Source organism: Balaenoptera musculus, chromosome 5, assembly GCF_009873245.2.
Source record: "Balaenoptera musculus isolate JJ_BM4_2016_0621 chromosome 5, mBalMus1.pri.v3, whole genome shotgun sequence".
Lineage (NCBI taxonomy): Eukaryota > Metazoa > Chordata > Mammalia > Artiodactyla > Balaenopteridae > Balaenoptera > Balaenoptera musculus.
In genome coordinates, this window is record NC_045789.1 from 1,679,354 (window position 1) to 1,696,393 (window position 17,040).

Below are 17,040 nucleotides of genomic sequence, written 5' to 3' on the forward strand. Positions count from 1 at the left end.
GGAGGAGACACAAGAGGGAGGAGATATGGGGATATATGTATACGTATAGATGATTCACTTTGTTATAAAGCAGAAACTAACACAACACTGTAAAGCAATTATACTCCAATAAAGTTGTTAAAAAAAAAAAACAACAAAACACAGCCTCTTCCATGGGCTGTGTATCCCTTGAGGTAGTACAAGGACCCTGCCCCAAGGCTACACTGTTGTTCCCTGATTGCCCCTCCCTTGTCTCTGCATCCCCTCCCTTCCCTGATTAGCAGCTGTTTGAACCTGCTGGTTGGAACTCAGGGAAGGTCCTGGAGGCCCTGCACACACCCTGGTCCTTATCGGCAACCCCACCCTGGAACCATTGCTACAGAACTCCTCACCAAATCCTGCCGGGTTGGGACACACAGTTTTTCAGGGCACGAGCCTGCTGTGTCCCCCTTTGCCTGGCAAAGCAGTAAAGCTGTTCTTTTCTACTTCACGCTCCACCCCCCAAAAGTAGGCTCTCAGTCACTTTTTGACCCTCAGCTCAAACATTGAACAACATTTACAAAGACTTACTGAGCACAGCTTTGGAAACATAGGTGCCAATAGGAGATATATCTTATATGGTCTTTGAAGCTTGATAAAAAGTACTGAAAATCTGTGTGGAGGACTTGCCTTTGGGTGGGAGTTCATCCTAACACGGAGGCATATTGCTCATGTACTAGACAGCCGGGAACTCAATATATTTTTAAAAAACGACTCTTGCCTTTGATAATCCAAAGTCTTATGGAAGATACAAACATGCTAGTAAGCAAATATAATAGAGAGTGATACATGTAAACTGTGGCAGCTCCTACACATGATTAGGACAGTATGGTAGGAAGGCTTTCCAGAGGTAAGACGCCTGAGCAGGGCTTTGCCCATGGTTGAGCAGGAGGGAAAGTGTGGGAGGGTGCTTGGGAAAGAGGCTCAAGGCCATGCAACAGCATAACAGGTCCAGGAAATCGGGAGGAGTGAGTTGTCAACAGGTGTAAAGAGTAATTCCAAGACAGGGCTTTCATGATTGTTTCTCTCATGATTGTTTCATGCACAGAAGAAAGGAAGAAAAACTGGATAGGGAACGATATACCATTTCCTAATACAAACAAGCATATATCATCTGTCCAAGCGAAAATATCTCGAATGCGGTCATCTCTTTTTACATTGTCTTTTGGGTCATTGACTGTATCAGGTATGTTGCTAGATAATTTAAATCGTAAGCTTATGCTATAGGCATGAAAGCCTGTAAAAATATAATTCATTACATCAAATCCTCTCCGTGGTTAGGCATTGGAAATTATATAACTTATATCAAGTTGTGGGACTATTAAATTAATAATTATTTAAGACTTCTAGTCTTCCTTGAAAGTTAATGCAGCTTCCACAGCTTCCTAATTAAAATCAATCTTATTCAATAAATACAAGTAAAACCTTATGTGTTTCAATATTTAACATATTTTAATAACCACCGAATATAAATTGCAAATGTTAAATTTCTTCATTCTTATATCCTGTACCAAAAATAACTCTAATGATTTAAAATCTGACTCTCTTTCACTAATGTGCTAACTTGGGGCAGTATTCACTTATTCATTCATCAATTCATTATACATTTTACTGAGTTTTTACTCTGCAAACGGTCACTGTTCTAGGTGTCAGAGAAAAGACAAAGTTCCAGTCTTCAAGGGGTTGATCGTCTTCAGGCTAGAAACCAGCAATCACCTTGTATTAACTTTGGTGGAAGTTGTCTTACTGACGCGTGAATATCAACGCATTCTCAACTTCTGATTTCCACCTCTGCTCCCTCTTCATCCCCTGAAAAACTATTCCTACAACAACCCTTCCCTCTCAGTTGATGGCAACCCCATCTTTTCAGCTGTTCCTTCAGCCAAGGACTTGCAAGTGTCCCGGAGCCCTCTCTTGCCCGGTGGCCCACATCCAATCTGTCAGGAAACACTACGCCTCCTCTGCACCCACCCTAAATCCAGCCCCCATGGCCCTGCTGCCGGGTGACTGCAGTGATCTCCTAGACGGGGTTCCCTGCCTCCTTACTGACCCCTCTCTCTCCCATGCTTGCGGTCCTTTTAAAATGTAAATTACATTACGTCCCTGCTGCTCTCCGGCCCCCCAGCCCCGCGGCCATTCACACCACAGCAGCGCAAGCCAGACTCACCCCACTGGCCACGAAGCCCTACATGCTCCGCCTTCCTCTCTCGGGCTCCCCCCTCACGCCCTCTGCTTCAGCTTCAGTGGCCTTTCTGCCAGTTCTTTTTTTTTTTTAATTTTTATTGGACTATAGCTGATGTACAATGTTGTGTTAGTGTCAGGTGCACAGCAAAGTGACTCAGTTATACAGATACATAGATCCACTCTTTTTTAGGTTCTTTTCCCCATATAGGTCATTACAGAGTATTGAGTAGAGTTCCCTGTACTCTACAGCAGGTTCTTACTAGTGATCTATTTTATACATAGTAATGTGTATATATCAATCCCAATCTCCCAGTTTATCCCCCCTGTCACTGCCTGGTAACCATAAGTTTGTTTTCTACATCTGTGAATATATTTCTGTTTTATAAATAAGTTTATTTGTACCCTTTTCTTAGATTCCACATAGAGATGATATGATATGGTATCTGTCCTTCTCCTTCTGACTTACTTCACTTAGTATGATGATCTCTAGGTCCATCCATGTTGCTGCAAGTGGCATTATTTCATTCTTTTTTATGGCTGAGTAATATTCCATTGTATATATGTACCACATCTTCTTTATCCAGTCGTCTGTCGGTGGGCACTTAGGTGGTTTCCACGTCTTCACTGTTGTAAATAGAGCTGCTGTGGACATTGGGGTGCACGTATCATTCTGCCATTTTTTAAGCACGGGAGACACGTTCCCACTTCAGGGCCTTTGCACTGGCTCTGTCCTCTTCTGGACTCTTCTGCCCTTAGCATCTGCAAGGCTAAGCCTCCTGCGCTCTGTAGCTCTTTGTTCAGGTTCCATCTCCTTAACGACCCCAGAAGCAGGTTCTCTATTTAAACTTGCAATCTCCCACCCATTAGGGTGCGTTCCATCCCCCTTCCCTGCTCCAGCTTTTTCGTATTTTTCCCTTTAATAGCTCCTAGTGTACTGTATTTATAATGAATTTATTCATTACCTTGTTAATTGTCTCCTCCATCTTGAAAGTAAGTGACATGGGGGCAGGGATTTTTTGTTGGTGTTTGTTTGTTCACTGATTTTGTTTGCTCCCAGGCTCCTAGAATAAGGCCTGGCACAGAGCAGCTATTCAGTAAAGGCTTTCTGAATGAACAGATAGAGGAAAGCAAAAGTTCTGTGGTAACACCCTTAAGAGGCTCCTAACCCCAGTTCTAGACGTAAGAAAAGGCTTCCTTCTTTGAGGAAATCATATGGAATTTAAAACCTGAAGGAGAGGTAGGTATTAGGAGAAAGAAGGGGCAATAACTTCCCATAGAGAAAATGAGAAATTAAAGTCTGGCGTGCAAGGAAAATATAAATATTTCTGTAAGGCTGGAGTCTGAACAGAGGTGTTTGGGGGGAATTCTGAGAAATAATACTTGTAAAAATGCAGGCTCCAGATCTTGAGTGCCTTGCTGACCTACTAAGGAACGTTTAGTCTCCTTCTGAGAGCAGCAGGGACCCCCTAGAGGAGAGCCATCACCACGGTTTTGAAACAGGAAGATTATGGGCTGCCCTGGCGACAAGAGAACTTGGTGGCAGGAGAGCTTTTAGGGCGACGCAGGAACAATGCAGACAACGGCTGTCAGTTGTCTGAATGGTGGTTGTGGTCTGAGGAGGGGGGAGAATAAATGGATTTGTTGCCAGTTCTCTCCATTTCTTTAGAAATAATAATCGCAAAAATCACAACCGTGCATTTATAATGTATTAATACAAATTCAGCTGAGAGGAATTTGTGGATGGAAAACAAGACTCAGAAAAGCAGTCTCCTTCCTTCCTTCTGTGTTCTTGGTCCCTCGTCTCATGCCAGGATTTGCACAGAAGGCACAGAACAGAGATTTGCTGAAATGAAGAGGAATAAAGCGAAAACTAGGGCAACACTTTGAAAATATCGTCACAGAGAAAGAAGAAAATAAGTAATTATCATTGCTATAGGATGGGGTTTAAATTCCTGCCCTTAGCATCTGTTGTGTTCTTTTACTCAGCCATGGCAGAAAAGTCGTGTTATTTTACGGGATGAAATAGAAAATTCTGTAGTAATCAGACCTGAACCATCGCGGTGCCTGGGTTTAAATGGGACAGTTAAAGGGAGCATTTTCCCTTCCTCAAAAAGATGTGGACAAAGAGGCAGATGATAGAGATGATTTGCCACTATCTCCAAACTAATTTACACACATTTCTATTTTGAGATGGATTTTCAGGGTTTTCGGGGTCTCAACAACCTGCAAGATGTAATCATCCATTCTACTTTGTCAAGTGGACAGCTTGAACCTAGTTTGACTTGCTTCTGCCAGGCCTGCCAGTGTCAAGGAATTCAACCCTAATACAGGACTGACATTGTGTGCCACTTAAATAATGGCTTTCCTGCAAGAATCCCGTTTTACTCAGGAAAAGACTTAAAGCAGCAATTCGAACTTTCTTAATTGCTATCCTAAGAGACTTATTAGACCTGTCTGGAAATAGCATAATCTTCTTGAGTTCGGTAATTAGTGCTGTGCATTAAATAGTGCCCTGGTGGCTTCAGAGAATTAATTCTGCTTCTCGAATGTTTTAACTGACCAAACCCACTGCTGGCACACTATAGTGTCCTACAACGAACATTAAAGTATTTTGACACGCAACAAAAAAGAGGCTTGACAAGTTTAGTCCTTTATGTTTTGTGGTTTAAAAAGTGTGTTTATGACTGATATAAACCCATAAATTGAAAATTTGATATTGATAACATTACCTATTTCATAAAAATTACTTGAAAAATAATTTATTAAGCTATTGAAATACACCTTACACCATGAAAAATAAAAATACATTACCACTGCTTGAATTATAATGCAGGATATCTGGGTTCATCTCAGGTCCACATTTTTTTGTCTGCAAAGGGAATAAGTGTCCACGATCTCTGAGATTTCTCCCAAATCTCTAATACCATGATCATGTGACGTGCAAATTTAGGCATGCAAAAACATATGCTAACATTTCTAATTTTTGCCAAATTTATGACCCTCAAGAGGCTCCTGTGTCTCTTAAAGATTGTAGTGACTTTCAGCAGGTCACCTCTGCTGAAATCAAATCTTAAATTACCCTGGAAAATATTGGTTTTGTTGTTCATAGACTACAAAAAAATAAGGAACTTTCACCTGTTAGAAGGTGCCTAAGAAGTGGGGAGCATCAGGGGGGAGGAACTTATGCAACGAACAAAGTAAAATATCTGCCTCTAAGAAAAGCCTTTACCTACCTACCGACGGGTGGATCAAAGCCAGACACTGTGTTGATTCGAGTATCTTTTTTCTATCTTGATGAATCTGATTCGTTTTAGCTGAAAATTTGAACCCCTAAGTGAATCTAGTGTTTCAGAATGTAAAAGTCTTGGTCCTTAAGCAAGATTTTCCGTCAGGGTCAGTAGCCAATCTGGCTAATTTAGGCAAAGATATGTTGTTTTTAATATATTCTTTTTACATTCAAGAGTCTTTCTCCCTAGTGTATTAAAATTTATTTTTATTATTCATAGAGAATGATAAAAAAGGATGTTAATGGTGGTTTCCTGCCAGTGGAGCTGTCTTTTCCCCCTTGGAAATGTGATACAGCTTGTGTGCTTACTGAAGATGTTGAGTTTTTATTAGCTTTCTAATTAAGACTTTATTTTTGTAGAGCAGGTTTAGGTTCACTGCAAAACTGGGCAGAAAGTACAGACATTTCCCATATATCCTCTTCTCCTGCACATGCACAGCCTTCTCCAACATCAACTCCACTCACAGAGTGATACGTGTGTTAGAATTGATGCGCCTTCATCGGCACGTCGTAACTACCCAAGGACTACAGTTTACATTACTGTTCACTCTTGTTGTTGTACATTCTCTGGGTTTGAACAAACGGACAGTAACATGCTTTCGTTATTATAGTTTCAGACAGAGCATCTCTGCTGCTCTAAAGGTGGCTCTACCTATTCGTCCTTCCCTCCCCCCCAGCCCCTGGCAACGACTGTCTCCGTAGTTCTTACTGTCTCCATAGTTTTGCCTTTTCCAGGAGGTCATATAGTTGGAATCATACAGTCTGTAGCCTTTTCTGATGGGCTTCTTTCACTGAGTCATATGCATTTAAAGTCCCTCCATGTCTTTGCGTAGCTTGGTAGCTCGCTCCTTTGTAGCGATGATCTTATTCCATTGTCTGCATGTACCCCAAATTATTTATCCACTCATTTGTTGAAGAATATCTTGGTTGCTTCCAAGTTTTGGCAATTGCGAATGAAGCTGCTATGAACACCCATGTGGTGGTTTTTGAGTGGACGTTTGCTTTCAGCTCCTTTGGGTAATAAACACCAAGGAGTGTGATTGCGGATCATATGGTAAGAGTCTGTTTAGTTTTGTAAGAAGCAACCTGTCTCCCAAAGTAGCCATATACACCATTTTGTGTTTCCACCGACAATGAGTGAGACCTCCTGTTGCTCCAGTGAGGTTTAGTCTTACTGAAGATTTTGCAGTTTTATGCAGTGAAGCTACAAGGTCACACGTTCAAAAGGCTTAGAGGAAATTAACGATGACCTTATCACAGACAGGTCTTTTCCAGAGGTTAGACTTCAGTTGAATTTGAAATGAAGAGAAGTGAATAATTTTAAGTTTATAATGTATTTCATAATAATGTTTTTCTTTTCTATGGCTTTAGTTGATTCTAGGCCATTGCCAAGAAGTATAAAAAAAAAGACTTTCTAAAATTTTCTTATAAGCTTAGTTATTTTTCCTAGAGCTCATCATTTTTGACTATGTTGATAATTTTGTAATGGAGAAACTGAGAATTGTTATATTGTGTAAGTTGCTCTAGGGAGATATCATTCTGTTGATAATAATTTTAACTAAATAATTGATGCTATTTTTAAAATGATTATGTAAAATTTATCAGTCTAGAAAACTTACAGCCCAAAGTATGTTACACAAACGCTCTTTTTATGGAAAGTAATTGCTGTTAAGGAAAATGTTTAAATGGTAATTAGTTTGGGCAACGCTGACCAAACAAAGTTAAACTGGAATTGTTACTGCAGTATTTCTCAGGGCCTTTAGTATGCCAACATGAGAATCATCTTCTGAACTTATTGGATCCGAGACTCTTGTAGATCAGGATGGCAGTTTTCAAAACGTTGTAAAAACAAGCTAGTTTTGAACAAGTTAGATCGTAATAGAAGGAAAAAAGAAGGCAAACATGCTGGTTAATAACTTGCATTTTTAGCATATTTTTCAACACATCCGGCTTCTCCTTTCCTGTAACTTTATTCATTTGATGTGGAATTTGCCCAATAAGGGGACCAACAGGTCCAGTGTGCCTGGGACTCCAGACTTTCTGATCCAAAACTGGGACAGGCCCAGGCAAAGCAGGAAGGTCAGTCACCCTCATTACTTCAGAAATGCAGAGATCTGGGTTCAAATTCCTCCACCTTTGTCACATATTTTTGTGACCCTGAGAAAAATATAACTTGTAACTTGCAATCTTCACCTATAAAATTGGAATTCAAATATTTGTTGTATAGAGCTTTTTGTTTTTTTTTTAAAGGACTTACTAGGAAACTATCCAACTCAGGTTTGGCTTGTAGAGAACTAGGTCAACATGAATTCTTCCTTTCTCCCTCACCTTCCTTTCCAACACTATTATGACGTAGAGCAGACATTGTTCTCGTTATTTTATTGATAAGAAACTTTGGACACTGATGCTTTAGTTAACTTGCTCAAGGCAACAGAGCTGTAAATGGTAGAATGAGGACTTGAGGCAGCCCTGATAGAGATCAGAAGATGCTGTATTCCATGCTTTCTAAACTATACTCAGTTCAATTTCAAGTGTCAACGAATATTTGCAAAGTGGCCATTCATAGGAAACTTTGTAACACTTTCATAATGCTAAAGCCTAGTACTTCCTTTTTGAATGGTATTTTTTTTTCTGTCTTCACACCGTGCGGGTAACATATGTTTTGGAATAAGTGCTATCATTATGAAGATCCATAAAATTTTATATTATAGCCTATTTATCCTCTTTGAATATTCATTAAATTTGAAATGTATATAGAGCTCCTTTTCATCTCCTCTTTTTTTTTGGCTGTAAGACTACCCTTTCAGGTATCAGTGATTATAGTAATGCATTATTAAATAATATCTGATGACTATTGGGCATAACAAACATGTTTAAAATACATATTTTATTTTATTTTTGAATAAAATGCATATTTTATTTTATTTTTGAAAAATAAGTCTCAATAAAGATACATTTGAAATGGAATAAAAAGCACATTTGGAAAATGGACCATAAAAACGTTTTCCCAGATTTCTTCTTCAAGTGTGGATAGGAGTGATTGTGATATAGCATCACAGAACATAATGGTCCCCATTGAGATATAAATTTCCAACTCAGCTGAGGGATTTCACAGAACATAAACGTCAGGGCAGAGATGATGCATTTGTTTTCGAAGAAGGAGATCTTTTACATCGCCATCACGTTCCCTTCAAATGAATTTACATCTAGTTTAGTGAATGGTAGAATAAAACTGAAATATTTAACTGTCCAATAAAAAATGTGATATATTTGTTGAGAAAAATAAATGAGCCACATGTGCAGAACATAAACAAGAAGGAGGTATGGATACAGAAGCTGTTGATTTTCTCTCAGCCCTGAATTGTGTCTATGATTGTGACTTTTAATTTACAGTGATAATAGGCTTGAGACTTGATTAGATCTGAACATTTGAAAAAGGTTGGAAGGATTTTTCTTCTTAGTGAGCTCATGCCCTGAGTCATAATGATCGCATACTGCGTGGACTTAAATACTTTTAGTTCATTCAACCTCATCTTATTTTTTAATGTAGTTCACCAACATTTATAGACCTCTGAAACATTTTGCAGATGGCTTTATAGATTTCTCATAGTAATGTGAGCAGGGTAACTGAAGGAAGAGTCTGCCTTTTAACTATGATCACTACTCTCAAATACAAACTGCAATACAGCTTCCTGTTTCTGATTCAGTGACCTAAACTTCATCATAAGAGTTAAATTAGCAGTGGATGGATTGCTGTATAAGAAAACAAACTAATTTTTTTTTTCCTCTAGGAGAATAGAGACAATCATATAAGTGAGGCAGAAAAAAGCTGATGTGATATCCCTATTTCTCCAAGAAGTCTTTTCCCAAGTAGATATGACTTAAAACAATGCTTTTATAATACAGTTTTTTTAAAAAGGTACATGGTTATTGTAGAATACTTGGAAAAGAAATATCATGTATGTTTCCTCCCTGTTATTCTAACCATTTTGTTTATTTTTCTTTCCTTTTTTTGTTGAAGGGATATCACCATTGTTTATTACTCTCACTTTTTGTTGAAAAAACTTTAGTTGTAATACTGTTTTTCACTTATTTTATAGCTAACATTATTTGTATTGTTGCATAACCATTATTAGTAGAACTTTTTAAGGACTACATAATACTTCCACAAGGCAGAAAGCATAGTGTATTTTTTTTTTAAAGAATTTTTTTTTGATGTGGACCATTTTTAAAGTCTTTATTGAATTTGTTACGATATTGCTTTTGTTTAATGGTTTGGTTTTTTGGCTGCAAATCATGTGGGATATTAGCTCCTCGACCAGGGATCGAACCCACACCCCTTGCACTGGAAGGAGAAGTCTTAACCACTGGACCGCCAGGGAAGTCCCAGAAAGCATAGCTTTTAAACATTCCTTTACTCTCAGAAATCTAGGTTCCTTCTAATTTTTGCATATTACAAATGATACTGAAATGAATATCTTGTGTGAAAATTATCTGTATTTGAGAATATTTTCTCAGGATAAGTTCCCAGTAATTGAAAATTACATTTTCAATCCAGGAATATAAGTTGCCTAAATGGATATGTAACACAGTATATTTTGCTAATATCTTGCATGTACAGTTTGAAGGAAGAGGTTGCAGATTTTGGAAAAAAATAGTGAAGGGTTTTATTTAGATCCATCTAGTAGAGGTATTTCCAGGAAACTTAACTGCAGCCATCCAGGAGATAATCTAGATTTGTCAAGAAGGACTCATGAATAGGCCTGCAGTGACATTGCTTAAGAAAATTTAGCAGTAAATGTGAATATCTTATCACAGTTAACAGCATCAATCACAGTTCTGCGGGCTCAAAATCATTTTCTTTTTCTTCTTTCTTCTTACCACATTTCCCATCAAATTTGATTCATTCATGAGAGAAAATGAAACTGATTCAACTAAACTATTTCATACAAAGATTAAGTGATAACTTCACATTACCATTTTTAGCATTAAAAACTCGGAACAATTTCTGGATGTGAGGAGAGGATAATTCATACCACATAAATTACTTTCTCATTTGCTTTATTGTACCATCTCTCATATTAAAAATAAACAACACAGGCATCTATCCACCATTGGACCGATTTATAACACTCTAATGATATATTGCAATTATCTGTTTCTGTATCTTTTCACTGAACTGGGAGGCAATGTGAGTCCCATAAAGATAGAATCAGTATCAAGATCTCTGGCCTTCCTTCCTTCCTTCCTTCCTTCCTCTTTCATTCCTTCCTATTAATTCTCTTCAGTGTGCCCAACTGTGCCCTGGGCTCTGAGAATTCAGTGGTGACATAAGTTTTCTGCTTCCCTAGAGTAACTGTTCTAGTGGGGAGGAGAGATGAAGTAGACAAAGAATGCACGAAGAAGATACTCAGATGCTGGTAGAGACTATGACGGGAATAAACAAGGTCCCATGAAGGAGAGTGATTGGGTGGGCTGGGCAGGAAGGGCACTGCTGAGGAAGTCATGTTCGAGTGTATGAATGCAATTTAAAGCCATGGACTGAATGAGATCATTTAGAGAGAGCAAGCGGGGTGATGTGAAATGGAAAATTTAGAAAATCTGTCTTAACAAGTGTTCTTGTGAAGGAAACAGAAAAAGATGGTGGAAATTGGAAGGAGATATGGACCTAAAAAGCAGTTACTATATCTATCTATCTAATCTGTCTATTATCTGTCTATCATCATCATCTACCTATCTATCAAATCTACCTACCTAGCTATTTCTTTCTTCTTTTACTTGTGGTAGGAGATACTGGAGCAGTAGAATTGCTAATAGAGATGATCCAATAGAGAAAAAAGGCTGATGCAGGATATTGAGGGTATAAGTGCAGAAAAAATGTCCTCAGGGGTGGGGTCAGTGTGAGGCTGGAGTGGCTGTTCTGAGGAAGGGGAGTGGCCACCTCGAGCGATGCCAGCTCAGGAGGGAGATGGAGGGAAGGTGGAGCTTGGTAGTTTTTGGTGGAAAGATCAGTTGGTTCTGTCTGTTGGCTTCTATTTTCTTGGCGACCGGGAAGGCAGGGGAGTCAGCAGGAGAGAAAGAGAAGTGTATAGAAGTGTACAGAGAAGACAAAAAGAAGGTATAGAATAGTCATTTTTGAGAGTGGAAGAACCAAGTTACTGAAGAAAGGAGGATTATTTGGAAATGTTGAGGTTCTGCTTTGGATTTGTGGTCAAAAATTTTAGAGTGTCACAAAATCAGTAAGGTATGGCATTTTCCCCCCAGCTTCACTGTACTTTTGTTACCTAAAGACTGAAAAATACTGAATAACAGACATTTCCTCAGCAGTAATTAAAGCTTTTATGTTAAAATGTGATTTATCATTATTGACAGAAGCGTCAAACGTAGATAAATGGCAGTATATACACATGCCATAATAATACTTATCCAGCCCCTGACCGTGCTTAGTACACATGTATTGGTAGTAGTTTTTTTCTGCTTAGCCCCAGGCTCCTAAAATAATCCTGCTGCCCCACTGGGATCTGAATACCATAAGCTTGTAACCAGTATTATCATAGATTATTGAAGCCTGAGGGGACCTAGAAATCATGAAGTTTGGTTGTTCTTCTAATTGAGTATCATAATCACCTAGGAGAGTTTAAAAACAAACACTCAAAAGATCACTGCAGATCTATATGAGCATCACTAGGGTGGAATTAGAGATTAAGGATCCCCAAAATGATCAGTATTCTTTCCATATTGCCAGATGAATCTCTCATTAGACAGTGGAGAAATATTGATTTGTTAATTTCATAATTTCCTGTATCACCAGGTCAGGCCATAAAGTGATGCTCTAATGAGAAACTAGTTAGAAAAACAAAAACAAAAGTGAAAACATCAACACAATTATTATGAAAAGTCTCACCTGAAATAGATGAGATGTTAATATAATTGAAAATGTTTAGAATCAAAGGGACAGTCCATAGTTCCAATATTCCGTACTACTCCTCTTACATTCTTAGGTTTCTAGAGATAGAAATTGTGCCTAAATTCTTGGACCCTGATATGGTATGTATGGTGGGCAACTGGAGTCTTGATTGCCAGTGTACAGTGAGCCTCTGAATTTTCTCCCATTCTTATGAAATGTATGTGGTACTTTTCAGTATACTTCTGCTCTGACCTATGACGCCGTTCAAGTGATGACCGAAGCTTTTCGAAACCTACGGAAGCAGAGAATTGAAATCTCCCGAAGGGGAAATGCAGGAGACTGTCTGGCAAACCCAGCTGTGCCCTGGGGACAAGGGGTAGAAATAGAAAGGGCCCTCAAACAGGTCAGTCACTGAAAATGATTGTAATGTGACTTAACTATGGCCACTATTTTTTCCTGCTGAATTAGTCATTCTTATCTTATCCCTTCTGTTTTATAAAGAGGGAATATTATTTCCTAACTACACAAAGGTAGGTTGAAGAGCAGAAACCTAATAAGTGTCATTTTCTTGACTTGCATCCCGGGAGAGTCATCTGGTCAACCACTCTGTATCTGGCGGAAGTGAATTTATAATTGTGCTCCTTTCCCATTTCCTCATTAGGTGCAGGTTGAAGGTCTCTCAGGAAATATCAAGTTTGACCAGAATGGAAAAAGAATAAATTATACAATTAACATCATGGAGCTCAAAACGAATGGGCCACGGAAGGTAAATCATTAGTGAATTGAAGGCATTCTCACTGTGTGAGGAGGTGAGTTAGTGAACCAATCACCTCATCTTCTAGAATCCTGGAGACATATATTCACGTAGCTGGATTCAACAACTTCCAGAAACATATATTTTAAAATATGTTTTCTAAATAAACTATTTATTTCTGGTAAGTAACCCTGAAATGTAATTTTAAGATATAATAAATAAAACTGTTATATTTTTTTTAGACAGAGGTAGAAAAAGAGTTTAATGAGAAGAAAAAGAACTGTTGCTGAAAGATTATGGTTCGGGAGACCAAACATAGCTGGTGCAAATGTGAATGTAACTGTTCAAGTCAACATTATTTTTTTCTTCTGTTATGGCTGAAATGCCATTGTTTGGATTTTATGTATGTTTCTATATGATCACTCCCATACAAATTACCCTTGGAGAGTATGAAAAGTGAACACGAAGAGACAAGCCGTTTCTAAGAATTGTTTTTGTTTATTTTTATAGTCTCTTTCTATTCCTATTAGATTCACATGCATAAAAGATACATCTCTGTTTAGAACAAGCCTAGTTAGTGTAGGTGTAATTTCAGATTCAAACATGGGTTTGAAAATAACTCAGTGCTTTGCCAGTAGGAAGGTCATATGTCCAGGTGCCCGCCTTCTGTACCCTTTTGCAGATCGGGTACTGGAGCGAAGTCGACAAAATGGTTGTTACTCTCACCGAACTCCCTTCTGGAAACGATACTTCTGGGCTTGAGAATAAGACTGTGGTCGTCACTACAATTTTGGTAATTAGCTACATATGCCTCTGTTTTACGTTATTTTTCTTAAGAAAAATATCTGTCAACTAGAATCGCTGCTTATATTTTAGGAGAATAACTGATACGGTGATGCTTTTGAATGTTTTAGTCATTCGCTGCATGCTTATTCTGTCAGAAGGACTCACAAACACGAGCTACAACACTCAGAATACGTCTTATCCTCGTCAAGACTGAACTTCAGCTTCACAGATAATTGGTAAACTGGTGCTCACACGGGTGGACACCTAGGGCAAGTCTGGAAGAGCCTTCCTTGTATTCCTCCCATGTTTTACCTTTCCACTCCCACATGATTCTGGGTCCATTCTGTCCTTACATTTGTTACCTGGTTTAATAATGTTGTCAACTTCTCTATATTCGTATGGAAAGGTGAACTCCTGAAAGACAAGGGTGATCTCCCTTCTTTTTAACTCTGAGTCTCAACACAGTAGTTGGCACATAGCTAGTGCTAAGTGAAAGTATATTGGCTGGATGAGACAAAACTGAACTGGATCTTGAACGTCGAGGCTTTGGATAGATGGACGGCAGATGTCGATTATGACAAGAAGCTGTTGGGGAAATGAAATGGAGGAAATACGTGATTTTGCAGCAAAACAGTCTGATTTCGTTTTACTAAGTTGTGATGTAGTGAATTTGTGAGATTCATTATGGTAACAATATTGAGAAGAAAACATAGGTTAATAAGGGATTTGGATAAGAACATTGGTTGGCACTTGGAAAAGTCTTAATAAATGTAAGCTAGACGTTTGAGGATTTTTGCCTGAATCATGCCACTGAGAGGAGCTATCTCACTGAACCGCAAATATCCTCAGTGCCACTTTCCAGTGGAGAAAATTTGGGGGCTGGTGTTGAGTCATGTTTTCATGCTTCCTTTTTATGGTGTTCACAGGGGGAATGCTACTCCCTAGCTATCCGTGTAGCGTAATTCTAGGGTATTCTATCTCATAGAGGAAGTGAGCTCTCAAGTCTGAGAGGGTAGATTCCATACCTCACTATGGCAACGACTCTTTGAGTCTGGGCATCACTGGTCATGGACCTGATTTCCACAAGAACCTTATCCTCGAACTCGTAGTGACACAGGGTTTTGGGTGAATGCCGGTTCTTTGGAGTCAGGGTAGCCCTGACTTAGAATAAGAGAGTGGTGGATCCAGAGTTGACTAAAACAGATGTTAAACCACATTATTCCTCTCTAAACACTAGGATTACAAACACTACAAGGGGACATACTAACAGTTTGTGCTTTTGAGTCTCTTGTTTACTTTGGTATGGCCAGGTGCCAGCCATGTGCATGAAATATAATGAAAGATAGATGAGGACCTTTGATCAGAAGCATTACGCTTAATTTTTTCCCAGTCGTATTTTCCACTATCTGTATTCTACAACATCTCTGGCTTACAGGTAATAATTAAACCAGAAGATTTGAGTGGATGAGAGTAGATCAGTAACACAGTTGTTTTGATCAACTAGAGCACTTTCTTCCCATATAGGAATCTCCATATGTTATGATGAAGAAAAATCATGAAATGCTTGAAGGCAATGAGCGCTACGAGGGCTACTGTGTTGACCTGGCTGCAGAAATAGCCAAGCATTGTGGGTTCAAGTACAAGTTGACCATTGTTGGGGATGGCAAGTATGGGGCCAGGGATGCAGACACGAAAATTTGGAATGGGATGGTTGGAGAACTTGTATATGGGGTAAGTACTGCGCTTCTCAAAGATAAAGTCATTACGTTTGAACTCGTGTTGAGTGAATGCTTGCCTTCCATGCAAAGTACCAATGTCTGAGATTGTGGGTTTCCCACATTACTCTAGGAATGCCGTCTTATTTCCTTGTGCACATTTGAAGATGAAGGATGAAGTCAGAAGCAAATATGCAGATGGAGACAGGCATTTCACCTGTCTTGAAGTCTATGGGCCATATGCATTGTTCAAAGATTGCCAAGGCGTAGAGGCAGATGTAGTTATCATAATCAAACCGGAAGGGTGTACTCTGTATTTATAAACAGGAGGGATATTTGGGGAACAAATTGCTTTTCTTCTGTTAAGTATTTACTGGGATTCCACGAGGGAAGTAATGATTCCCATTCTCCTGATTTCCTTTCCTTCCCTTTGATCCAATAACGTAACCACGATTCCTTTCTGACCATGACTCCTGGTTCTATTACTTTCCTTTGTTTCCCTTACAGAAAGCCGATATTGCAATTGCTCCATTAACCATCACCCTTGTGAGAGAGGAGGTGATCGATTTCTCAAAGCCCTTTATGAGCCTCGGGATATCAATCATGATCAAGAAGCCTCAGAAGTCCAAACCGGGAGTGTTTTCATTTCTTGATCCTTTAGCCTATGAGATTTGGATGTGCATTGTTTTTGCCTACATAGGGGTCAGTGTAGTCTTATTCCTGGTCAGCAGATTTAGCCCCTACGAGTGGCACACTGAGGAGTTTGAAGATGGAAGAGAAACACAAAGTAGTGAATCAACTAATGAATTTGGGATTTTTAATAGTCTCTGGTTTTCCTTGGGTGCCTTTATGCAGCAAGGATGCGATATTTCGCCAAGGTTGGTTACTCACCTGCTTCGACTTTGTGCATTTTAGGTCTCGAGTGGACATTCATGGTGTTTATGAATTCACTGTAAAGAAGTTAGCAGCCGCTGACTGCCTGTCCAAACAGTGTAAGGCTCGTAAGGACAGACTCTTAGCATCGGCGTAAGCCTGTGAAATATTTGAGCAATGTTCTTTGGACGTTGATCCTATATTTCCCTGGTGAGATTATACACACCATGGAGAGGCTATAAAATGCATAAGGTTCCTTTCATTCCATGCCTTCTTGGAGGGGTACCGTGTTTTTGCTGCATATTCTCATTTTACAGTCATCTGTGTGTTGATCCACAGACCTGTATATGGGAAAATGGGCGACATTCCTTACTAACTACAAAAGCGACAAAACTTCATTTGCACACATCTCATCTCTCTCTCTTTTTTCTTTCCCCCCATTATTAGCTCATGGAAATGACATGAGAGAGATATTTATAAAATTTGGTTTTTTTTAAAAAGGTTAGGTTGCTGGGTT

The 17,040-nt window shown here is 39.0% G+C and overlaps 1 protein-coding gene across 8 annotated transcripts in view; it reads left to right on the top strand.

Moving 5' to 3' along the window:
* Window positions 1-17,040, top strand: part of GRIA2 (glutamate ionotropic receptor AMPA type subunit 2) — a 168,593-nt gene that overhangs the window by 111,058 nt on the left and 40,495 nt on the right. For 7 of the 8 annotated variants that reach the window (XM_036853494.1, XM_036853492.1, XM_036853495.1 and 4 more), the window contains 5 exons: window positions 12,631-12,798; window positions 13,057-13,161; window positions 13,832-13,942; window positions 15,460-15,666; window positions 16,158-16,528. In XM_036853494.1, the coding sequence (XP_036709389.1) occupies window positions 12,631-12,798; window positions 13,057-13,161; window positions 13,832-13,942; window positions 15,460-15,666; window positions 16,158-16,528 (962 nt within the window). The remainder of the gene's footprint in view (window positions 1-12,630; window positions 12,799-13,056; window positions 13,162-13,831; window positions 13,943-15,459; window positions 15,667-16,157; window positions 16,529-17,040) is intronic. The other variant, XM_036853498.1, reaches the window with a different exon arrangement.